This window comes from Leguminivora glycinivorella, chromosome 22 (genome assembly GCF_023078275.1).
Source record: "Leguminivora glycinivorella isolate SPB_JAAS2020 chromosome 22, LegGlyc_1.1, whole genome shotgun sequence".
Lineage (NCBI taxonomy): Eukaryota > Metazoa > Arthropoda > Insecta > Lepidoptera > Tortricidae > Leguminivora > Leguminivora glycinivorella.
In genome coordinates this window covers 1,738,972-1,765,966 of record NC_062992.1, presented here as the reverse complement: position 1 = coordinate 1,765,966, position 26,995 = coordinate 1,738,972, and the positions used below count along the sequence as shown (strand labels likewise).

Below are 26,995 nucleotides of genomic sequence, written 5' to 3'. Positions count from 1 at the left end.
CGTATAACGTCTTGTACGTATTTTTAGCCTAGTTTTTCACTTTTACGTACTTTTAGGCTAGTAATACTGGATAACATGTCAACCTAACCAGAGCGTAAAAAAACGTATATCTGCATATACGTTGATTTAGCTTAGTTTTGTTAAATAGCTGCTTTTTTGGCTAGGAAATCTTGGAAAATTAGTGCAAATACTGCCTTTTTAGAGAAATTTTCTCGGAAACTAGGCAACATATCGAAAAACGGAAAAAAGTGGTCGATGCAGCTTAACCTGTACATTACGAATATTACAATAAGTCAATTTCGGCAAAATGTCGAATAGCTGCCTTTTACCTTAGGACGGCAGTATTGTTTTAAACATACGTTTGGCTGATTCAAACGGATAAACCGCAACAAGTCGAACTTGTTAAATTCACAATGCAAATTTCTCTCAGTGTACAAGCGCGACTTCAAGTATGGTCTCGCGCGCGACAAGGCGAGTTGTGCTACAGGTCGGGCTTTACATCATTTGACAACTTTTTAAAGCCATAGTTGGTGTGAAAGGCAGCCAAGCTGAAGTGGGATTTGGTGGGACACGTCTGTCGGATGCATCCAGAGAAATGGGCCAAAGTAGCGACCGAATGGGCGCCACAAATTACCAGAGGCCGAGGTAGACCAAAGATGAGATGGCGGAAAGACCTGGACTCATTTTTTGGCGCCTGGCGAGAGCATGCACAGAGTCGCGAGGAGTGGCGGAAAACAGGGGAGCTTTGCCCAGCAGTGGGACACATTATAGGCTATACAAGGTGCTCGCGAGGAACCCATATAACTTTAACGGCATATTCTTGGTCACATTTTAAGACTAAAATGTCATATAAACTTTTCTAGATTTCGTCTAGTTTCAGAGTTATTGCCAATTTAAAAAAAAACATTTCCGTATTGTTACTCAGTAGAAAAGGTTTCTTAACGGCGCTGATGCGCAATTGTGGAGCATAGTCTCACAGTAGTCATTGATAGATGTCAAAATGTGACAAGAAAAACTTCCAAATAATTTGGTTTTTAGAAAAATAAATGAAGGAACTCATTTTAATTGCCAACTTTATGGAAAAAAAAAAAGATTTATGTGAAAATACGTCCAAAAAAGTAAAAAGAAAAAAAAAATATTTTTTTTGGCGAAAAATTTTAAAATTCATATAACATTTTTTCTTTCTTTTTGCCTCAGAAACGCGTGGTTCAAGTTATGCGGGTTCCTCGCGAGCACCTTGTATAAAAAAAATGTGTTTAGTAATCGGAGTAACCTCCAGATCCGTCGCATGTGCCGGCATGAGCGTACGGGTCACCGGCACAACCTCGCCTGAAACATAAAATAAAAAGTCACAAGCGAAACAAAACAAAATTACTTTTGCGGCACGCACCCATGCCATTTTTTTTTCAAGGTTGTCCCCCTCACTTTTTTTTTGGACTTGTAAATTTTTATGTTGTTTACACACAGAATCGCGAGCTTTTTCAATCCTTATAGGAGAAAATGAGTGTCCCAAGGTTTTTTCCCATTTCGTTACCATCTTTTCATACATTTTTTATGGTGGTAACGAAATAGAAGGTTTGAAAAATGAGAGGAAATCTTGGGATATTATTTTTCTCTTATCAGGATCGAAAAATTGTTTTTAGTTCAAATCTTCAAGCAAACACTGAGAGAAATTTGCATTGTGAATTTAACAAGTTCGACTTGTTGCGGTTTATCCGTTTGAATCAGCCAAACGTATGTTTAAAACAATATGTGTCAGGTTGTTTTTATAAAATCGACTTGTTGATTCAAAAATATTGCCGATTCAAATGACAAGTAGCTTGTTGTTTGAACCAAAGAGCACGTAGGCGCTATTTTAACCAAAAAACTTGTTGAACGAACATGAAAACTGGTTGTATTTTCTCTCAGTGAACGCGCGATGCCCAAAAATCGATGTAGTCACAACTCGCCTCTGGGCATTTTCGCGAGAAAAATCACCAAAAATATTTTTTCTAAGGTAGGTAAATTTTATGTTTTTCCTACTTAGAATCACGAGCCCTTTCGATCTAGGACAAAAAACAAGAGACAAAAAAATGGTCACAATTTTTCTATTATTTTGCATTCTTTCCATTTTGTAACCGCTGTACAAAGTGTTTCAAAAATAGTAACGAATTGAAAAAATTAAATTTGACACGCTTTTTTTTACGTAGTAGGTTAGAAAGCGCTCGTGATTCTGAGTATGGAAAACATTTAATATAACTATTTAAGAAGAAAAAGTTTTTGAATCTTTTTGGGCGAAAATGCCCGCTTGCAACAGGGCAGGTGTTTTTAGTTCAAGTTTTCAAGCAAACGCGCGATTCCCAAAAATCGATGCTGTCACAACTCGCCTCCGTCACAACTCACCTTGTTCTACTCTAATATCTAGAAGAAATCTTAGAGTATCATGTTGGTCACTTACGAACAATTATTGCTATAAGTGCGGTTGCTGGCTGAGCAAACTGGTAGGTAATCTTGGGGACACTGGCAACTGGCTTCTGCGTAAACAAAGATGGCCGCCAGACTGGCAATGAAGACAATTACTGAAATATCAAAGGTAAAAAATAATCAATAGTAATAATCACGGTCTATATCCCGGTCAATATAAGTCTAATCAATAGTGATTTAAAAATTCATTTATATTTTTAAATTAAAGGAAAAATGGCCCGTGTGGTGACGGGTTAAGAATTTCACCACCCCCTTTCTTCCCGTGGGTGAAGTCGACTGAGGGATATGGGTTAAATTGTGGCGTAGGCGAGAGGCTGGCAACCTGTCACTGCAATGTCACAATTCGAATTTCTTTCAACCCCTTTTTGCCAAGAGTGGCACTGAAACTTAGTAGTTCATGTGCTCTGCCTGCCCCTTTATGGGATAGAGGCGTGATTATATGTATGTATGTATGTAGGAAAAATGGAAAAATTCGCACCTCCGGCAGGACTCAAACCTGTGACAGCCATCGCTCTCACCAACTGAGGCACGGAGGCCTGCTGTATGTTTGCGAATTTATCCATGCCTTTCCTCAATTCTTAAACGCCTTAGGCCATAGGCTTATCCAGCAGGCCTCCGTGGCTCAATTGGTGAGAGAGATGGCTCCGTCAAAACGGTGGTCACAGGTTCCTTTTTTCCATTTTTCCTTTAATTGAAAAATATGTATTATATATTTAAAAAAAAAAAACTAATTTGTAAAAAAAAAGCGAAGAATTTAAAATAAATTTCATGACTATACTTACGATAAATTAATTTCATGGTAGCAACAAAAAAATAAATTAATATTATTTATAAATGTATTTTTCAAAGACGTTGCTAACTATGATACAGCTAAACTAATGTCGCATGTCTCACTTACGTGTTATTATTAAAAAGTATCACAATAAAATAAAAAAAAAAACAAGAAGGAAATTATATAAATATATCCATCCTTGCGTTTCAAAGGTTCTGTAATAGGTTTTTTAATGAGATAGGAGGCAAACAACCAGACTATTATGATTGTTTTTATGAGTTGGTAAGCGATCAACGCCACCCATGGACACTCGCAACACCAGTGTGTATAGTCTTTTGTGTGTACTATGAATAGTGAGCTGCAAAATTATGATGAATTCGCCATGCACTTTTGAAGCTCACTGTATAAGTACGTTACATTTTCACAAATGGATTTAATTTATTTTTATCAGGCCAGATCATTTTGCACCAAATTGTTATAACCGACAACATTAAGCGGTATACGTATACATCAACATCATTGGCATTGGCATCTGTTATAGACGTTTGTTGCATAAGGTGTATCGCCATCTAGGTCAGCGTACCTTTTTCTGTAAGGTTTTGAGGTACGTTTTTTTCTTAGACTTTATCCGTCTATACGGAGTTACATATGTCTTTACTGTCATGTTGCGATATCTTCAGGTCTCATATCGGCACGCTTCTCATAACCGTTGATTTGGATATAGCTTATAATATATAATTTGAGAGGTCGGATTACAGAACAATGAAAAATTGTAATTATTTTAACAGTATGCGAAACCCTAAAAAGGCAGCTGTTATAATATTGCACAGTGTTAAATGAAAAGAGTTTACAATTTCTTTGTTTGCGAAGTCTACGTATTTATTGAAAATATTATGATTGAAAAAATAATGAATGCTTACGTCTTTTTCATATTATTTTAATGTATTCAAATATGTAAACATAAATAAATCAACAATTGTTGTACCTTTTTATTATAGTTACCTAAATTATTACACTATATACATATATTATGACGGGGATAGGTCAGGATTGGCACCATTTTCAGACATCAGGGCGTTGCTGGGTCATCGAGGATTGAGACGACAACGATAGTAATCAACGATTTATTTTACACACTTAATTTTACAATAACTGATGGGTTAACAACTTGATTTAGAACAATTATAGCGTGGACAGTTCCGAGGTAGCTCTAAGACTTCTTGTCTCTAGCGTGGTCCGCCAGAGAGTGCTGGGTCTCAGGTATCCCGGCTCCGTCCTAGCGCACGAAGTGGGGACAACTCGTTAGGTGGACAACTGGTTGGTTGTGACGTCAGCTGTCCAGCTGCAACTCTTCGCGCGCTTCGCTACAATTGACTATCCGTGCCAATATCCGGTCTGTCTCCGACATATATATACTACATAGACGATATACTTAAGATTTTTAATTATACAAAAAAATTGTGCGTCCGCGCAGAAGAAGTGAAACTTCGTAATGTTTTGTTTTTCAAAATTCGAGTTGACAACGCTGAACGTTAAACGTTTGACACTGTCAGTTCGAAGTCTCATTAGAAGTTTCACTTCGAAAATATTTAAGTAGTTGAAAAGTTTAATATTCGAATTATGTGAATTTCTGTTACATTCAGGTTATTGCTGTTTATTTTCATCTTCCATCATAGGCAAACTCCTCGTGGGCGCATTTTCTTCTGGAATCAGAAAAGTATTACATACTTTACTTGGAATTAATAATAAATCCACTGACAACAAATAGGCGCTTTTTATATCCAAATACGTTTAAATTATGAGTTTAAAAGTGACCAAGTCCTCTGGTGCCTGAGGCTGGAAACGAACCACTGGTCACTTTTTCTTTCATATGTGTAATTTATTTCGGTTTTAATTAACGTTTGAACGCGAATAATGATATTAAAGTTCGAGTTTCGTGCAAGTATGCAAAAATATAACATTTCAATTAACATAACGGGTGTCACTGCAAGTAGGTTGCTTATCTTTTGATACTTTTATACAGCGTGTGGATTTCATACGGGCGAATAATGTATCCAGTTATAGCGTATATAATAATTTTGTTAAAAAGTGTTATTAATTAAGAGTGTTTTTTTTTTAATCTGGCCAAGCTGCAACGTACGCCATCCTTAATTTGACATAAACCTCATGTCGTAATCACGTGTAGGTAGGTACGCTAATTGATGTGGACATAATACATTGCGTCCTGAATGTATAAAAAAAATATATCTCATATATTTAAAAAAAACCGTTTATGAGGCTCCTTAGCTCCTAAGATATTCGCGTGTATGGAAAACATACGCTGTATTTTGCCAGGTGTTTGAGAATTTTGGGAATTATTTAAACTACCTTATAAATATACACATTTTTTTAATAAAAATCAAAATATTGAACTCGTTCGATTTCAATCTCGCATGATCGTATGACACTTATTTAAAAAAAACTTTTTTCAATTTTTTTTGTCCTCTCTATTTAGTTTCTGGATAACATGGGCTAAAGCAAAATTGGAATCTAATTTTGAAAACATTTTTTATTTATTTGGGAAACATACAGCACATCATAATAAATTAAGGTAAACAAACATAGAATACTCAGGATCAAGTTGCGCACAATATTTTAGAAAAGTTTCTTAATCAAGCGTCGTAATAGTTATAGGGCAGGTATATAATATGTATATATGTATAGTATATGTATTATGTAAGTATATTTATGTAAATTTGTAAGTAGGTATACTCGTATTATGTAGTTTTATTTTTGTAAACGTTTGTATAGTGTAATATGTATGTAACCATTTAGGTTTATTAAGTAGATATTCAATTTGTTATATTTCTTGCACCTATTAGCTCTTATTGATCTCTGTTTGGCCCAAAGGTTAGCTGGTAGAGCTTTTGGTATTAAGTTCGCTTTTTGTACATTTTTTTTACTGTGCAATAAAGTTTAAATAAATAAATAAATACTACGTCAGTTTCAAACAATACGGTCCGACTGATGGAAAGCGGTCACCGTTACCTATGGACGCCTGCAACTCCAGCAGTGTCACATGCGCGTTGCTCATAAGCCAAAACAGTTTCCATTTATAGCTATTACAGAATGATCAGCAAGCAAAGCCTTACGCACAAAATAGTCTTGAAAAAGTAAGAGTCAACACAACTGGTGATAACAATACCTATACCTACTGCATTTATTATGTTTCTTCGATAAAGAATAATCTTGTCTTAATTTAATTTAATTTACATTATTCATGTGTCTCATACTCGTTTATTTATAATATTGTTACATATTGCACGTCACAATTGATTTAGGTACATAATTATTATATGGTATATTAAAATTAAAATTATTGTATTAGTATTCGAAATTAGATAATTATGTCGAAATATGTTAATACAATTTTAAATTACGTTAAGGAATATTGAGCGTTATATAATATTAGAATACTTAAAATGAATACAATGTCTTTACTGCTTCAGCCTTTGAATTAGAGATGGGCCGAATATTCGGTAAATATTCGGTATTCGGCATATTCGGCAAGTTTTTAATTGTTCGTATTCGGCCGAATTATTCGGTTGCATTGCCGAATATTTACCGAATAAACAAAGTAAATAATTAATGAAGATCTTACGTATTCCATTGGATTATAAGCTCCTATTTTAGTAGTTTTTTAAGGAACTGCTAAAAAAGAGAAACCTATGCGTCAAAATATAAATACAATTGTTTTTTTTTTTAGTTAAAAAAACTGTAGTTTAAGAGTTGAGAAGAATTCAGAGTTGTTTTAACTAAATTTAGTTATCCACTAAATCATAAAAACATAGTTGTATTAACATATGTAACGATTATCAATCATTTAATAATTTTAATGAATCCCCTTAAAAATATGGCGTAACCGAATATTCCGCCGAATGTTCGGTTCGATAAGAGCTGAACCGAATGTTCGGCCGAATATTCGTATTCGGCAAAGTCCATATTCGGCCCATCTCTACTTTGAATTATCAAATTCATAAAATACAACGTGTAAGTCTTAGTGTGTTTTGTCACAGTTTCGTTTTCTTTCAACCCCTTATTTGCCAAGAGTGGCACTGAAGCTTTAGTAGTTTCGTGTGTTCTGCCTACCCCTTTATGGGATACAGGCGTGATTGTATGTATGTATGTATGTATGTATAAAATACAACGTGTAAGTCTTAGTGTGTTTTCACATTATCCGACCCGATATCGGAGGTAGGACTGATATCCCATATATTTAAGCCGCCATCTTTGATTTTTGGCTTTGAAATCCTTATGTCCTATACCACCATTAACCCTTTAATCGGTAGCGGCAAAAAATTGCCATCATACTTAAAACACAACCGCATCTCTGCCATATACGATACCTTTGGGTTCAATTGGCGTAAAGGACAAAATGCAGGTTTTCAGGAGAAGCAAAAAACAACTTTTTTTTTAGAAAAATGTTTATATCTTTTTTGTTTTTTGACCTATATTTGTGACGTATATAGAAAAATATGTAGATTTTTAGTATCCTTAACCTAGTGTAGCAACCGTAGTGATAAACTAAACGGTTTAGAAGTTAGATGGTTGTAAAGGACACGTCAAAATGCTATGGACGTCCTTTACACCCACGATTTTTTTGAACAATTAGAGTTGATAGGGTCGTAAATAACGGTCTTAGATGATTTTTATACAAATTCGGGGCGTAAATGTAACCGGAATGGTACAAATGGCAACTGTTTTTAGCTTAGTTTACAATTGAGAAACTTGAAAAATGTATCAAAACGTAGTTAATATGGCATAGAATAGCCACATTAGTGTTACAGTGTATATTTATCTAAATATTTAGCAAAGACAAAGAACAAGACTATTTTATATCCAGTTTTGCAATAAAGAAACAACATTTGCTTAAAAACTATCTAATATTTTGGAAATTTATTATTTTAGTACTCGCCGCTGTCTCAATAAGTTACGCATTCAGTATGTAATTCTAGCAGGGAAACGCTTTCGTAGTTTAAGTAAATTTAAAAACACTAATGGTAATCACGTAAACTTTAATCAGCAACTGTGAATAGTAGACTATATTAATACGACAGTAATTTTAAGTCTAAAGTAGAAAGAAGTTTTAAGAATAACTAAGAGTTAAGTACTTATTTATAAACGCAAGTTAGGACGCGTATACAAACTGTAGTCAAGACTACCTACTATGTTGATTCATATTTTTGACAATTTTAAAACAGAAGATTGTTATTTAGTCTTAAACCTGTTAAATAAGAATAATCTTAATTATGAGTTCAATCCTAGAAATATTATAGTCAATGCTTTAAGTACCTGGGTACATAGCCAAGTCACCAAACGCTAACGCTCATTCGCTAGCGAAACGCACCTGTTATTGTCGCACTAAATGTTAGTATAGTCTACTGTTAAAGTTTACTGCCGGCGTAGCTGAATGGCAATTAATCGTCGACGCCAGACGCCGACAAAAATGCAGTCTGGTGCAATACGCAAGAGCGATAAAGATATATAGCTACGAAATAGATATTATCGTGAGCGTTTGTGCATTTGGGTACGTACCCTGATTACCATAGTGTTTTTTTTAATTACCTACATCTCGCCGCAGTATAATAATACTACGAAAGCATTTCCCTGCTAGAATTAAAGACTGAATGCGTAACCTACTGACTATTCAGACAGCGGCGAATACTAAAAAAATAACTTTGAATTTGTTGCCAAAGTATTAGATAGTTTTTAAGCAAATATTGTTTCTTTATTACAAAACTGGATAATATTAGTCTTGTTCTTTTTTGGTCCTAAGATAGCTTAGATAAATAATACACTGCATTAAACTAATGTAGCTGTTCTATGCCATATTAAGTACGTTTTGATACATTTTTCCAGTTTTTAATTGTAAACTTAGCACAACATTTGTACGATTTCGGTTACAATTACGCCACGACTTTGTATAAAAATCATCTAAGACCGTCAAACCCTATCAAATCATGGGTGTAAAGGACGTTAATAGCATTTTGACGTGTCCTTTACAACCATCTATCTTCTAGATCGTTTAGTTTATCACTACGGTTGCTACACTAGGTTAAAGGTACTCGTAATCTGCATATTTTTCTTATACACACACAACATACAAATTTCAAATTTTTCACAAATATAGGTCAAAAAAACAAAAAAAGTGGGTTTATCTTTCTCTTGGAAACCTGCATTATATGTCCTTTACGACAATTGAACCCAAAGATATCGATTACAGTTGCGGATAAAATATTTTTAGTGCTGGTCGTAAAGGACGAAGAACAAAAAAACTTGTCCTTTACGCCCAACTTTATCACACTACTATAGAAAGTGATCCTTAGAAAGTAAGGGCTTAAAGGGCAACAATATATATCAAGGTGACTTACGACTATATTTTTATTTGTAGATTTCCTTTACGACACAAATAATAATTTATAATTAATGACTTGATATTTACGCCCCTTCAGAAAAGCTATTTTTGCAAGTCCATAGTAGAAAATCTTGGTCGTAAAGGCAACTTTTTAAGAGATATCGAAATTTTAACTACACAGATCGATAGCGCTTGAAATTCTGAACAAAACTGTATATATAACTCATTTTCATGCTTCATGCTTCAACATCAAAGAACGCAGGAAACTTTGAGTCATGACACTAGTTGCATATGATCTAATCATATAATATATCCGTACCAGTCGTTTTTGTCCCATTTGCATTGCCATATCACTCCAGCTTGTTAATTTATGTATGTTTTTTAGGTTAGACCACGCTGCTTTCTGTGTCGCGGAATGCCCATTTTACTTGAGGCTGTAACATTACCGCAACCGCATATACACCGATATAATAGTCTTAAGGATGTTTGTTACATGACGCGACCACATCAGTAAAACAAATTATATTTGCTTGTGCTTTGTAGCCTTTTTCGCTGCGAATTGCACCAATAACACGTTAGTTACGTTTGTTGCCACCGGGCTGGGTGGCGTGGCGCTAGATGCGGCAGGCTGGGCTGACAGCTGATGTGGTCGCGTTCAATGTAATGTAGTTGACAATGTTTTATTAAAATTTGTGTTCTGTTATGTTTTCCTTTTTTTCCCGTTTTTTGTGATTTATGTGTATTCTTGGTTTTTTTATGTAAATAGTTTTATTTTTTCTGTCTCTTTTCTTCATTTTCTTTTTCTTTTTATTGTTGTGTGTTTGTTATCTGTCGTGGCATCACCGAATGGGCCCTACGGAAGACCAGCGCTGGCTTCCAGCTAGCATTATGCTGAGTTGGGTCCATTTCGTGATGCGCACTTACTTAATGTTCTGTTCTCTGTTTTTTGTCCTATTCTTGTGTGTACATGTACGTACGTGTTTGTGAGCGTCATGAATAAATGTCTTTTATCTTTTTTTATCTTTATCTTTATTTTCGCCAAAATGTCCTTTACGCCAATTGAACCCAGAGGTATCGATAAGAACTACAGTTCAAAATCGAATGACTAGAACAAACGTCAAAATGGTTAAAGGGCTAAGTGATTCGACCGGATTTGCTTTACACGCTGTGTAACGTGTCAATAAAAGTAATTCTTGGTAATTTTAAAACAGAATTATTATTAACATCTTAAATAAGCCCTTGACACATTGTACCAAGGATGCTGGCGACATTTTTTCGCTGTATCGCAATGCTGATATATTGTGCGAGGAAGTCGCCAGCTGCTCTTTCGGTCATCAGTTACCTCAACCGGACTATTTGTTAGTATTGAATAAATAATATTTTTTCACCACACCAACTGGTAAAGGCTTTCTTTGCTATCCAAAAACAGATAGCAAAATTTCATTTTATCCACAAGGGGGCAAAGTAATTTCATACAAATTTTAACTCGATGTCTTAATCTGGCTGCTAGATTTTACCTATAAATGATGATTTTGAATCATAAATATTGAATAAATTGATGTATTTGATTTATTTTGATGTTTTATAGTCAGTACTGTATTTTGTTCGTGTTGGTGTGGTGAAAAATTTTGTGTTTCACTCGGTGGCAAAGTTTGTTTAACCTTCGTGCCTTGATACCCTCGCAACGCTCAAGATTCCACTTTTTGAACCACTCGCTACGCTCGCGGTTCAATATTGGAATCTTTCGCTTGCTCAGGTATCAATATTGGCACGTGCGGTTAAACAACTACTTTGCCCCCCTGTAAAACAAATAACTATTAATTCAGGTCGGGGTATATCCCCATTGTAGTTGCACGTTGCCAAAACTTTAAATCAATCGTATATTTGGCATCCAGCCAGCGAACACATGTGATCCGCGTATCTAGTATGTAGCGTACAACGAAACTTGACTACATGTGATGAATAACCTGTCGATGCATCCAACTTTGTACTGGAGTTGGTTTTATCTACCGTTAGCAAGTTTTTGAGACATCCAAGGATGTATATTATGGTGGAATAGGCTAGTTTCCTACTAGACATATCAGATTCTTTTTAAGAACCGTCAAAACGATTTGCTAATATGGAATTAGGGATCCCTTTCATTCCCATAAACTTATTGTTCAGAATTTCGTTAGGTACTCAGAAGTAGTTATTCATATATTTTGTGGCCATAAACATCACTAGTCATATTTTTTGTTACGAATAACGCTTAATGGTTCTAACATTAACGACCCATCATATTGGATGCCATAACCTTAAAAGTCATAAAGTTGACGTGTATAAATTTTTAAACCATATTATCAATAATGATTCAGAAATATTATAAGGCATAATATAGTTTAACGCCCTAATGACTGTTCTGCATATAGATTTAATGTCTAAAATTCCTAAAGTATATTATCTTTCAGACATACATATAATTACACAGAAAAAATTTAGACATAAAATACTATTTATGACTTCCAAACAAAAAGTAACCCTATTCCTCAGGTAAGTAGGTTTGTTAGTTTCCTTTGACTCATTAGAGCGGAAATAGGAGGCCCGCGTAGCGGGGCTCCGTCGACTTATTGGCGGAACAAAATTGTTTCATGAAGGGTCCTTTTGCCTCGTGAAGGTTCGTTAGTTTTCTTTTGCTAGTTACTATTTGTCCTTAAGAGCAGATATAGAAGTCGTCGACGTTGGCTCCTTGGCGAGACCAATTGGTTTAATAGGTGCCATGAAAATTTGATAAATACTGGGGAAGTTAGTAAGCCAAATTAGAACTTACAAAAATGCAGACGAAAAAAACATTACAACATTTTTTTTATGGGAAACAATAGAGATCCCATTGAATTCTATTAGTGAAGAAACACATGGTTATTAATCATTATGACTTGTGATAAAGACAAGTCCTTAGAAGAATTATTCCAATTAAGTTTATTTCCTTCAACATTATGATAAGATAGATAAGATAAGATAAGATAAGATAATCATTTATGACTAACAATAATTATGAATTTCAAAAATCCGACTACAATTTCTAACGTTTTATTTTATGACTAGTGATAATATGACTAAGAAAAATTATGACGGAAAACATTATAGATAGTCGAAATCGGACTTCAAAAAATATGGGAACCAATAGAGATCCATGGAATTACTATGAAATACTGAGGAGTGACGTCACAGTCAATTCATTTACTTTATATCTTTCACTTTGACCTATTAAATAGAAATTACGTTTAAACATAACTTCTAATTATGTGGTACTTTATTTCGTGCACTGCATAAAATATTTTATTTTAAGTATAGGAAACTAACCTATTGTTCACAAGCAGCCGGCTTAGTCAGTAACAACGAAATGCTGGGTAATTCCATGCAACAGAGTAATGTAAGTGACCAATTACTCGCATGTTTCTTCATTCATGGTGCCAATTTAAATATCAATATATCTAAGGATTAAAAGTAGGCTTATCTAGAGACAAATTAAGACTCCAACTTGCACCATAAATAAAAAAGACACGCAATGAAGTGGTCACTTACATTACAGTTACGTGGAATTGCCCTGCTTATGTTTATGTGTAACGCCCTCGTGCAAGCTCATATTGAGAGTGATCCAGACGAGACGTGCTGCGTGCATGTGAAACAATTGAAGCTCATTCAAAGTGTCCTGAGTTGTCGCTGCAATAGGGTGGACGCAGGCGAGTCCGTCCCGCCGAACGCTTCGCTCAGCCCGGCTATTATGCTTCCAATTTTATCACATCTACGTGGATAAAGCGTCCGTCACGTTCTGGCAAGTATGTAAGTGTGAGAGTGACAGATGTCTTATCCACGTGGATAAGTGAAAAAATTTGAAGCATAATAGCCGGTCAGGCCTTACTCTTCCATATCTGCGTGGAATTCAAAGGGAATCTAGAAGTTAGGCCGTAACTTAGAATATATTCAACGCGGGACGCGCAAGCTCCAGAATACTCCAGATTTTATTAGGCCCTAAACTTTATTCAAAATGTTTAACTCGAAAACTTTGCTAATCCAAATTTTTACGAGGTACTTCACAAGTTCGCAAACTACATCGAATCGAAGTCATTGTTTAGGCAAATTAGATTGGAGACGTTTGCCGTAAATAGGGATTGCGATCCGGTCCGGCGGATCCGGTTATCCGGCTGGGCCCGACGGTTTTTAGGACCTCATGCAGGCCTAGCACATGATGGCCGCGAGAGTATGTCGCCGCGAGATAGATGACACGTCTTCTTCTAACTGTATTAATGACATAAGGACGGGTAGTCTATCTCGCGGCGACATACTCTCGCGGCCATCATGTGCTAGGCCTACTGGATGTTACGGATCAGGGCCGGGCATATCTTTAAAAAAAAGTATGTTATGATACAGCATACTCTGTGCGTTTGAGATGATTTGTTAATTGCAATGGAGTGTAGCCACCGTGAACACTCAAGCTTGAAGAAGAATCACCAAATGATTCAAAATATGCCTATCTAATACAGGGTAAGGTATCGGCGGCGGTAGAACCTTGCTTCTTAATATCCAAAATATCTCACGAAAGTTTAACTTCTATATATGTATATTTTTAATACTTCATTTTTAAAAACCGGGTCCAGGGAGATCACGACAAAATTCAACCGGATCAATCCGTTTTTCAATCCCTAGCCTTAAACCGGTTTAAACTGGTTTGGACTGGTTCAAACCGGCGGAAACTCGCTTCAGCTGGTTATTCGATTTGAATTTGCCTTCTGTTTGAGGATGGGAGATTGCGATTGACGATTTTTCTTTTTTTACTCGATTACGGCGAAGTCTAGAGAATAGTAATGAATTTCACGGAGATAGAACATTTGTGTAATCCGGTTACATAGCACCGGCACAGTATAATAAAGAGTACTATCGTACAGTATGGCCACTCCCGCTCCCCGCTGAAAGTGCCGCCCACCCCCTCTCGGTTACCTGACAGTTACCGCCTGTCAAAAACGCGAACAATCGACCTGTCATATCTCACTCATACAAGCATGTTACGCGTTCACCTACACGAACTTAGAATGTGTGCTAGGAACGCGCCTCTTTCATATATTTCATCGCCAGTGTCCGAGATGTGGCACCGGTCTATTGTGAAAGTGTATATTAATATGTATTGTAGGTACCTTTCTATGGCAATCTGCCGTATTCGAAAAATGCTTCTAACATTTGCAAATTATAAATGCAGACAGCAATCGCAATGAAAACATCAACAGTGATTGACTCTGGCCAACATGGAATTCAACCAAGGCGTAGTTACCCTTCGGGTTGGAAGGTCAGATGGCAGTCGCTTTAGTAAAACTAGCCTACGCCAAATGTTGGGATTAGTTGTCACAGCGGACCCCAGGCTCCCGTGAGCCGTGGCAAATGCCGGGATAACGCAAGAAGGATGATACATAAATACATACAATCTCGCCTGTTTCCCAGAGGGGTAGGCAGAGATCACGGATTTCCATTTACTACGATCCTGACAAACCACTTTCGCTTCACACACTTTCATAACGTTTCTCATACACGCTCGTCGGTTTCGAGTACTTCTGACCTGGCCTTTTTGTATTTCCCCGATTTGAACAAGAAAAGTTCGCCTGGGTCTTCCAGTTCCAACTGACCCTTCCACTCTTTTTAACCGTCGCCTCATATCTCTCAAGAAGGACGGTTATCAAGTCGTCTGTATGTTTTTTTTTTGTTTTTTTTTAATGTTTGTTCCTCGATGTCTCCGTCGTTACTGGACCGATTTTGAAATTTTTTTTTATTGAATGTATATGCATACAGATTGGTCCCATTTTTCTCAGAACCCAGTTCTGATGATGGGATCCTGGAGAAATCGAGGGAACTCCTCGAATCTGAAAGGCATACATATGGCGATTTTTGTGTTTTTAAAGGAACAGCATGCATTTAGGTACGGAACAGTGACATTTGGTGCAGTAGAACTGCTGATGATGGCCAGAACGGAACTCTTCAAATCTGAACGGCACGCTTATAGTGACTTTGGTATTTTTATAAGAACAGCATGCACTTTCGTCCAGAACAGTGACATTTGGTGTAGTGGAATTGCTGATGATGGTCAGAACCGAACTCCTCAAATCTGAACGGCACGCTTATAGTGACTTTGATATTTTTATAAGAACAGCATGCACTTTCGTCCAGAACAGTGACATTTGGTGCAGTGGAACTGCTGATGATGGTCAGAACCAAACTCCTTAAATCTGAACGGCACGCTTATAGTGACTTTGCCATTTTTATAAGAACAGCATGCGCTTACGTCTAGAACAGTGACATTTGGTACAGTGGAACTGCTGATGATGGTCAGAACCGAACTCCTCAAATCTGAACGGCACGTTTATAGTGACTTTGGTATTTTTATAAGAACAGCATGCACTTACGTCCAGAACAGTGACATTTATTTAGTTATGTTTGTTAAGCATATTGAGTTTTCAAGTCAAAGTTTGTCAAGCTTCGATTTCTTATAATATTTAAATCGGATTCATGAGGAATTGAGGAAACTCCTCAAACCTTAACGTTATACGTATATTCATTTGTGTTGCCATCTAATAATTAAAGCATTAAAAGCAGTTTTAAAAAATACCTACACATTTCTACATAATCCAACATTCGCAAGTACCTACCTTTCACCAGAACTCGAAAGGCGACGGTTTTTTTTTTCTTAAAAATTATTTCATATACTTTATAAGAAGGATGATAGATATAAGACATATACTTATACTTAGTATTAGCGGAAATGATACCTATCTGCCTCAGGTAAGCAAGAAGATGTTTAAATGCCACCTTCCCGAATAAAGGTTGAGGGAGGCGATGGCTGAGATACGCGTCATACTCGTGAACGGGTGCCGTCTGTGAAGACCGGTCTGTTTAAGCTTACTGGGGCTGTTATAACTTAGTAACTTTAATTCTAATTTTTATTAAATTAGGACACTTTGTTCGGTTGTCGTTTGTTTCCTTTCTTTTAGTGAATATTTTAAATATATGATTTTGACTCATGGAGACCATATACATCTCTAAGGAGAATTAGATTAAGTAGATATACATTTTATTTTTAGTTGTGACATTTAGAGTCATTTGCACCTCTAAAGTAATTTTAGACTTTTTTTTTTTGTATTTGTACTTTTTATATTAAAATTTAGTGTAGTTCTTGGTTGTAATTCGACATTTAGAGATCTTCTACATCTCTAATTAATTGTATAGAGTTAACTTTAGTTAGAACTTAGAATTAGTATATAATAGTATCAATTGTAATTTCAACTCAATTTTAAATATTTTTTTAAATACCTATGTGCATGTGACGTGTAAAAGTGCCCCTGTGGCCTATTTGCTGAATAAATTATTTTGATTTTTTGATTTTGAATGCAAAATGTTCTTTAAATACCAAGAAAAAGACGTCCGCTCTTTAAAATGCTCAGCATTTTCAACGACCACAAAACGAGACATAAAGGCCGCGCTACACCGGTCGTTATTCACGGCATGCAATACGGCTCGTGTGAACGACACCTTATGTCGGTGATAGGTGACATAATTCATTCGTGGACTTTTAGGGTTCTGTAAGAGTTGAACATGCTTTCAGTGCTTTTGTGTATATTATTGGTTTCAAATGTTGAGCAGGTACTTTCAATGTATGAATAGGAATTACATATGAAGAGTAACTGAATTTTTGATAGATAATGCTTGAAAAATATTGTTTTTAACCCCCGACGCAAAAACGACGGGGTGTTATAAGTTTGACGTGTCTGTCTGTGTGTGTCTGTCTGTCTGTCTGTTTGTCTGTCTGTCTGTGTGTGTCTGTCTGTGGCACCGTAGCTCCCGAACGGATGAACCGATTTAGATTTAGTTTTTTTTTTGTCTGAAAGCTGAGTAAGTCGGGAGTGTTCTTAGCCATGTAAAATAAAAATCAGTCTTCTATGTCGCGGTCGGGGTTTTTTTCAAAATTTCAATTTTGTGGTTAGTTGTACACCTATTGCTATTTAATACCTAATATTAAAATTACAAAGGTACATTTTAACGTTGACGCCATGGATTAGATAACATTTTCTAAAGCGTCAAAAACGCATGAAAGAAGCTAACTTTTTGTAGGTATTTTTATCAAACAAATTACAAGTCATGGAAAATTTAGACGCCTTTAAAGCCCTACCCAAGCCTTCCTTATCTTTCTAAAACACGAATACATCACAGGAAATTAGGCACAAATGCCTCAAAATGCCTTTCAACCAATTTCTCTTCACAAAATCACTTAAAAAGCGTATCTGCCTGAATGGCAATCGTCGACGCCAGACGCCGACAGAAATGCAGTCTAGCTCTGTCGCGCCAATACGCAAGAGCGATAGAGATGGATAAATACGAATCAGATATTATCGTGAGTGTTGTACGTTTGGCTACGTATCCTGGAGGCTGCCATATAAATCAGGATGACACGCCATCTATCATGTATGCACACGTTCGGATATTAATAAAATGCTGGCGAACATGTTTTCTTTGGATTTATTAATTTGACTTGAAAAGGGTTTCATAAATTAGAAGTAGAATACTAATGGGTGAATCTACTTTCTCTTGCCTGTTATTGCCATGGTTACGGTCCCCTGAGTCACGCTGGTTTTATGAAAAATTATGCTACTTTAAACTATGCAAACATGAATTTTTCCTGTGTTAACAAGCCCTTTCCTTAATTTGACACCTACAAACATTTACTACATGCATGCTTAAATAATTTAAATATCATATTTTTTGCATAAAACCAGTGTGACTTAGGGGACCGTAATCATGGCAATAACAGGCAAGAAAAAGTTGATTAAACCTAATACAGTGAATGCTAATCACACTTTAAAGTCTACACAATTAAACACCGTGTTTTTTTTTTATTTATATCAATTTTGACACGTCGTTAAGCTCGTTTAAAAAAGCCTGGAATCTGGAATATAGCGGAAGATATCAAGAAAAAACGACAAGGCCCACTGGTGGCCGAGCCGGGAATCGAACCCGGATCTTCAGCTTACGCAGCTAACGTCCTTACCAGTAGTGGTGGTTCTAGTGGTAAGGACGTTAGCCGCGTAAGCTGAAGACCCGGGTTCGATTCCCGGCTCGGCCACCAATGGGCCTTATCATTATTTCTACCGTGTATGATATCTATTTTAGTTTATAAAATAAAGCTAAGGTGAAAAACATGTTTTCAAATGAAATCCTTATTCGCCTCCACTGTTTCTTGTATTTGTCAACAGTTGTATAATCACTTATTTTTCGACGTTTATTAGCAAATCCGCGATAAGCGACCAGTTTTTAAAATGTACGCAACTTATTCTTATTGTCTGTTATATTACGTCAAATATAAGATTTATTAACGATATATGGATCGGATATGTCGTGTCCATTGACTATTTTGGTTAAAGAAATGTCACTTTTGAAACTGACAGATCGGTGTTATATCGTAGTTACATCTTACCAAAGACATAATATGTAACTCCGCGCGTAACAGACGTATAGTCTTAGAAAAAAACGTAGGGGAGATAGGGGAGCATTGGGCAGTCGGGAGGTTCGGGCACGACCTTGTAAGTCGGGTCGTATGAAAGGTACTTAATTTTGTATACTGTGGTAGTTTAGCTTACTAACTGGCAACACCGCTCAGGCTAATGTCATCTGCCATTTTGATTAGTTGTCAGTGTCACATGGTGTCGACCGTTTCGTGCGTGCAAAAGTAAATATTTTGATGTGATTTCGAAGGAAATAACAACGTGATCTGCGTAAAGCCATAAGTTTCTGTATTGTCATCTAGTTATGTGTTTACGAAAGCTAATATTAACGTATAAATTAAGGTAAAACATTAGACTACAAAAAACATATTTGAATTTATTTGTGAAATGAAGGGGTGGGGAGCATTGAGCACTAATTTTAAAGGGAGGTTTGGGCATGCCCAATGCTCCCGCCACTATTGTTTGTTTCGGCAATCGCTGTAAAAATTAAGTTCTGTGACGGGTTTAAATTGCATGTAAATATTAAATTTGAATACTAAATACTTTTGATGTTTTATTATTGTTTGTGTTACTAATTATTATATTATTTTTTCTAGAAAAATGCCGTTTGAATTTAAAAAGAAAAATAAGCGACGCGAAATCCCAAAAGAAATAATATTACGTGCCATATAAGAAATTAAAAAGGGAGCAAAAATTAAAGCGACTGCAAATAAATACGACATACCTAGATCAAATCTCCAAAGATATTTAAAACAAGGCACTGTAAAAGATGTTTCTTCTAAATTCATATCTTGCCAAATATTCGCTGAAGATGAAGAAGCAAAACTGTCAGAGTATACCTCATAACATCTTCTAAATTGAATTATGGACTTTCAAAAGTGCAAACGCGTCAGTTGGCTTATGACTATGCATGTGCAATAAATAAAAAAATACCAGTAAGAATACTGAGTAGGTATTGAGTACTAAATCTTTAGTATTTTTTTGTTTTGAGTACTTATAGTTTAAAACAGTTTATTGTTTGTTGATTTTATTGCAAGTTTTTATGATTATATTATTTAATATTCAAGTAATTTACCATTAAGTGGCCTATTTAATACAGTGCCCAAACCTCCCATTGAGGTGTCCAAACCTCCCGACCATTGGGAGGTTTGGGCACTTTTGACAGTATTCAGAAAATCTCTTGCAATTTTGAGACGGATTATAATTGTATAAGTGTTCTTCGTTATAATTGAAGCCAAATATATGTGCTACTAATATAAGGAGTAAAAAGTTGATTTTGTTAAAAAATTGCATTTTTATTAAGGCTTAAGTAAAAAAGTGCCCAATGCTCCCCTATCTCCCCTACCACAGAACCATAAAGAAAAACGTACGGTGGCCTAGATGGCGTTACACCTTTGGGGGACGCTCGGGTACATACATACATACAATCACGCCTGTATCCCATAAAGGGGTAGGCAGAACACATGAAACTACTAAAGCTTCAGTGCCACTCTTGGCAAATAAGGGGTTGAAAGAAAACGAAACTGTGACATTGCAGTGACAGGTTGCCAGCCTCTCGCCTACGCCACAATTTAACCCATATCCCATAGTCGCCTTCTACGACGCTCGGGCAGATGGCGCTAATATTAATATTTGACATTTTAACACATATCAAGATAAGAACATGGGCCAAATTGTCAAAACTGAGGTTCAAAAGTTTAAAGCCTGTGTCGAGAGATGGCAGTCTGTGTATGCACTGTGATTACACATTTTACTTTGACAGTAACTCTCTATAGTAAGGTAAACGCAGCTATTAACGCCCCATCGAAAATAGGAAGGTATTACCGATCTATTTTATTAATTAGATATATTGCGGTTGCCAGAAATATTGCAGTAGTAGGTAGATGATCTTCTGCAAGCGCGGTTTCTTGAGTATCGAGTACATTTACATTACTTTGAGGGGTACTTCGATAAAAGTAAAATTTACTCCAATAAATGCCCAAGTGGCGAGAACGCAGATCATCTCATAGTAACGCTTATGCTTTCAAGTAAGCAAGTGCCATATCTTGTTAAGACATTTATTTGAAAAATTGAGTACTGTGATTTATCTTTTCATACAAAATGTATTTACTTATTTATAAACTTTTAATTTTATATGAGAATGTACAAGAAAAAAGTTATTTACAACCGTAAAACATGAAATTAAAACAAAGCGGTGATAGCTTCACCGTTTCTAGTTGTAGCAGCTATCAACGACCCGTGAGTCGGCAATAACATCAACGTTATGTTTAGTTTTTCTTTCTTTTATGTTATTATCAAGATTTTATGTTATTGTCAAGAGAAGTGTTTTTATGGACTTGTACAAATCCAAACAGGCTAATCTTATGAAAAAACTATTAACGACCTACACTTTGTCATGTAATTTTCTTTTTCTGGTGTCGTAAAGTTGACGAAAGTTCTAATATTTTCGAAGCAACTATGCATCATGTTGAAAACACCAAAGTTAATGATAAGTTTTTATTATTTAAAACCACGTATATGTGCTTCTTATCTAAAATGTAGGAACATAACAAACGGTTTTATAAATGGAAGGCCAATAAAATAAATAAAACATATTTTTTTTTATAAATCGGTAATAGATTTTCCGTCCGTACTTAGAAATTTTATTACCGTCTCATAGGAATCGCTAACAACAGCCATATGAATGTATTGCAGACCATTTATATTCATTTCATTAAAAAATATACAATCAATCACTTTTTTCTGAAAATATGGAATTAAATAAGTTGATGCGAAGTACAATGTTACGAACCAAAAACAAAAAAAGAATTCTTAAGAATTGAATATAAAAATTTATATGCAAGCAAATATTTTAATTTATATTAATTTGTTTTGATGATGATCGTATCATCATCACCGACAATTTCATTATAATAGATTTTTTGTACAGCTTATTGAAATGATTGCATGAGATATATTTAAGTGTTTTAGTTGCCCCGTTGTTTCACTTACCCACCCTTACAGTATGTTTTAAACGTGAAAAATAAGCTATTTATCCATAGGTAGGTATAACAGGTATAAAATGGAGTCACTGTGCCACCTACAGCTATAAAGATTACACAGCTACAGCTACAAATACCTTCTCTCACATAGGGTCGGAAATAGCTGCTTAAAAATCGTTAATAGACTCACGTCCATTATTATGGGGCGGTAATATTAACATTCGACTTTTCAACTTTATGTTATGTTTTTTACACCTAAATTTACGATTTAAGCACAGGTAACTTAATATTTATCTTTCATAGACATTCAATTAGCATATAAAATTAAAAAACAATATTTTAGGGCAATCTGTATACTTAAAAATAACGATTGATTGAAAAATTGCCTTAAGAGGGGCGTTAATAGCTGCGTTTACCTTACTTGATCCTCTTTGATCTTACTGAGTCATCGGAGAATCATTAATTTTTGGTTTAATTACAATTATTTTATTGATGTCACTGTCATCTATTTTTGAAGTCGGATATACCCAGATAATCCCACATTCTTAACCCGTCATGCGAGAAAACTATGCATAAAACTTAATATTCATAACATATTCAAATATCATTTCTATTTCAGGTAAGTACGAGCAACGGGAGTATGCATATGCAAATAAAATGGACGACGATAATAACAAGCTTGCATGTATAATATATATGCGTCATTCTTGTTTAAAGGTACGTGTTAATATTATTGTATACAGTGTGCTATGAGGAACCTGAAAAATTTTTACCACGCATTTGTGAGGAGGCAAATGTTATGTAACTATTAACAAATGTCACAAAAAAATGTTTTTTTTTTTAAATACAGTATTAAAAACTTTTGACATAAAAAAAGAATTACGATAAAAGTGCGAGTTACGAATTCTTGCACTAGTGCGTAAAAAGAACACCAACTGTACTGAAAAAGTTATTATAGCACTAAAATCTTATTTATTTTGTCTTTGCAATGTGTTCTTTGTCACTTTTTGGCATCTATGAACAAGGATTGGAGTAGAAAGAGTTGTTCTTTTCAATGGTAATATCTCCAAAACTAGGCTGAATTCAGAAAAGCTTAAATGACAAAAAAGAACTAAGACTAAAGAGAGAGAAGACTAAAACTTCTCGCAAAGTGATTAGAAATACGCTGTTAAAATTATTCGGATTCCTCATTTTACACGGTGTATATGAAATAAGGACTTCATGTGGAACGGACCTTATTATGTGGAATGTCACATTTAATAATATGCATAATATCGCATGCGACGGGTAAGTAAATGAAGCAGTAGCTAAATAAAATTTGCCTTTTGCTGTGAAATAAACTTGACCGAATTATTTTACTAAAATAATTATGTCTTAATTATGTGTTATGTTTTAATTACTTCCGACGTTTCAAGGACGGCAATGTCCTTGTGTTCTCAAAAATATTAATTTTTGATATTTTCAAGCGATGTTATTTAAACCAAATAATGTGAAACTAGAATGAAAACTTGCAACTAAGTAAGATGCGGTAAATGAAACCACACATTTACACTCGCTACAGTCTTGAAGAACTTTATAGTAGATATGCGAGTGAGCCACCTTTGTGGTGATAGGCTTAGTACTTAATACTAATCTAGGAATGTAATAGATATACGATTAAGACCAAGAAAATACGTAGGTACCTCGGAAATATCAAGAAACCCTAAAAAATATGCTCATTTAGATGGTAGACACTTTGGTTGAGACTCGGTTAGGTAGCGTAGTATCAGTGATGACTTGGGCCATTTTTTTTTTCAAAGTTGTCCACCCCACTTTTTTGGATTTGGAAATTTTTATGTGGTTTCCTCTCAGAATCACGAGCTCTTTCAATTATAATAGGAGAAAAAAAGTGTCCCAAGGTTTTTTTCCCATTCCGTTACCATTTTTTCATACATTTTGTATGGCGGTAACGGAATGGAAGGTTTGAAAAAATGTACGGAAATCTTGGGACATTTTTTTTTCTCCTATCAGGATCGAAAGAGCTCGCGATTCTGAGTATTATATGGAATTACTATGAAATACTGAGGAGTGACGTCACGGTCAATTCATTTACTTTATATCTTTCTCTTTGACATTAGATACTAGCTTTTGCCTGCGGATTCGCTCGCGTTAGAATGAGACAAAAAGTAGCCTATGTCACTCTCTATCCCTTCAACTATCTCCACCTAAAAAACAATCACGTCAATTCGTCGCTCCGTTTTGCCGTGAGAGACGGACAAGCAAACAGACACACACTTGGATAAATTATGTTATAACACTACTGTCCGTATTTTTATGGTATTTTTCTTCTAATTAGGTGTTGCTTTGTTTTGTGCACTTCATAAAATATTCTATTTTAAGTATAGGAAACTAGTCTATAGTACCAGACCATGAATTATATTCTGACAGTAATGTTCTAAGTATATTAATTTCCTTTCAATACTCAATACCTATTATTATTGAAATGGAATGCAGAATAATATATGACAATAGAGACTGAATGCGATTCAATGCATTGTATTTCCTGCGTCTGCTATTAAGCAACACAATAGAATGCATAAGCATATGCATTTATACTTATATTAAATATAGTTACAACTATGTCATAGTGACGTTATAAATCACATTCTAAGAAATCTCTTACTGCTTGTCATTTTGACATAGTTGTAGAATGGCCTAGGGTTCCAAGTTGTTGATTGTACAGTATACGCCCAACTAGCAAAATAGTCTTGGATTGCGCACTTTATAAGAGTAGTGGGCTTATAGCACTCTAATATTTGTTTTAGAAAATGTTATGCTCTTATATTAGCCATAGACAAGTTAGTACGCACTCTAGATCTCTCTGTCTCATTACTTAGTCTCATATGTGTATATAAGCGCATTTTATAATACTATTATAAGCCTCTTACTCCTACAATAACATTTACGTAGATTCATTGTTCTTGAGAGTAAATGTTCTTATAGTCCCCTTCTCTAAGTTTATTTGATTTTATAATGGTCCTAATAAATGCTCTTGTAAGAATGTCAGGCTAATATCTGCATAACATAAAAACACTATAAGTACATGCCTTTTTCATCTTATTCAAAACTATTATAAGATCAATAGCAGTAGTTTAGTAAGATATTAGAGCGATATTGGATCATTTGATGTTATAATAGCCTTAATAAATGCTTTTGTAAGAACTTCAGACTAATATCAGCATAACATAAAAATACAATAGTGCATCTTTTTGTGACCTTATATAAAGCTATTGTGAGATCAATAGCAGTAATAGAGATTGCACAAGTGCACATCGATGTTTAGAAATAGACAATTAACGTCACATAAGCAAGAAAGAGATAACGCTATACGAAGACGAAAAACCGATGTATATGTAAGTAGGTAGAATTTATTATTGTAGATGGTGAGAATGAATTAAATATCCCGCAACGAGGCTTTTTTAATGTATTCGTTGACTGCCACCTCCAAAAATTGTCGCGCGAAAGCTGTGAGTACAGACGCACCACCTAGACGATTAGACCTAATAGAGTTCAGGCCCGCTAAGCAGATGCGTTTGCTTGATATAAAAAATCTGTGATGATAAGTCTACTGGACAGCACGGCATATCGTCACTACTTTTAAAAAATCTCGTATCTCACGCTGTTCCTCAAAGTTAAAACGCAGTAAGCCTATATGCATTCCATACATACTTACTACAATTTTCTTTTCATTGACAGACGAAGATACAAGTTTTTTTAAAAGTAGTGACGATATCAGTTTTTCAGTGTTACTTTTTAATTCTACCTAAGTGACAGGGTTTTTCTGTCCGGAAGATTCCGATAGTTTTTTTGGCGAATGGCGGGAGCATGCACAAAACCGTGTCGAGTGGCGGAAAACAGGGGAGGCCTTTGCCCAGCAGCGGGACACATTAAAGGCTATTAAAAAAAAAGATTTAGTGAACCGCTTTAAGCACCCATGCAAATGACCTTTGATTGCATCCTTCGCATCGTTCAGAATTGAATGAACACCCTCACTGTAAATATCATTTTGCTTTCTTGTGATCACAGAGAACCTCCTAGAGTACCAATATTGTAAATTTTGTGCGCGGTACAAATCACCAGTGCTTGGGGCGCGAGGAGCGGGAGGGGAATGTGTTTAGCGCGCTGCGATTGGTCGTTTCAAGGGCGGCGGGCAGTCGCGCCAGATGAAAAGGGACAGAATATTAAGTATGACTGTCCCTCTACTGTCGCGTAAGTAGCCAGTGTAAGTTGACCTATGCCGGCTCTGAATAAATTATAAATATGACTTATTTGTGAAATGTAATACCGTCTGTTTTTAAATTTGAGCTTGTTGTTACCTTTTCACACCATTTTACACTACAGGTGGACATCTTTAAGGCATCAAAATACCCTTTTTCATTTTTTTTATTGCGAAAAACACGTGCTGCTTTCGGGTCGGTTACTTGGTCGATACTGATCGGGCACGGCGAGCGCCCGCGCTTATATCATGGGCCATGATTCATGTCAAATACAAGTAAGGCTGGTGACCGCGAGTCGTCTTGTAATGGATGTCTATAGGGGTTGGTCTGTGCTTGTGATGCAACTTGGTTTAGTAGGTGACATGACTAAGTCTAAAACTAGTTCTTTAGGCTAACATAATATATCTTTAGCATGCCTCACGCTATATCCGGAGGCATTACTTTGGCGCAACTGTGGTATGCAAAAACTTCTTCCTACATGCTAGGTTGCATGTTAACTTACTTTTCCATGTAAAGTTTAAAGAGAAATGGGCCTTATAGTTACAATAAATTCATAAAATCATACCTGTATTATGTTATTCCAAAAATGGTAGAACAGAACACGTGAAACTGCA

General features: G+C 35.6%; 1 protein-coding gene across 1 annotated transcript; it reads right to left on the bottom strand.

Annotated features, from left to right (window-relative positions):
- Nucleotides 1-1,191: 1,191 nt before the first annotated feature.
- On the bottom strand, nt 1,192-3,347 carry LOC125237655 (leech-derived tryptase inhibitor C-like). Its single transcript, XM_048144784.1, has 3 exons — nt 3,246-3,347; nt 2,438-2,558; nt 1,192-1,329 (listed from the first exon to the last, which is right to left on the bottom strand). Exons 1-3 carry the CDS (start codon nt 3,259-3,261, stop codon nt 1,257-1,259), a joined length of 210 nt encoding a protein of 69 aa, XP_048000741.1. The 5' UTR covers nt 3,262-3,347; the 3' UTR covers nt 1,192-1,256.
- Nucleotides 3,348-26,995: the final 23,648 nt, after the last annotated feature.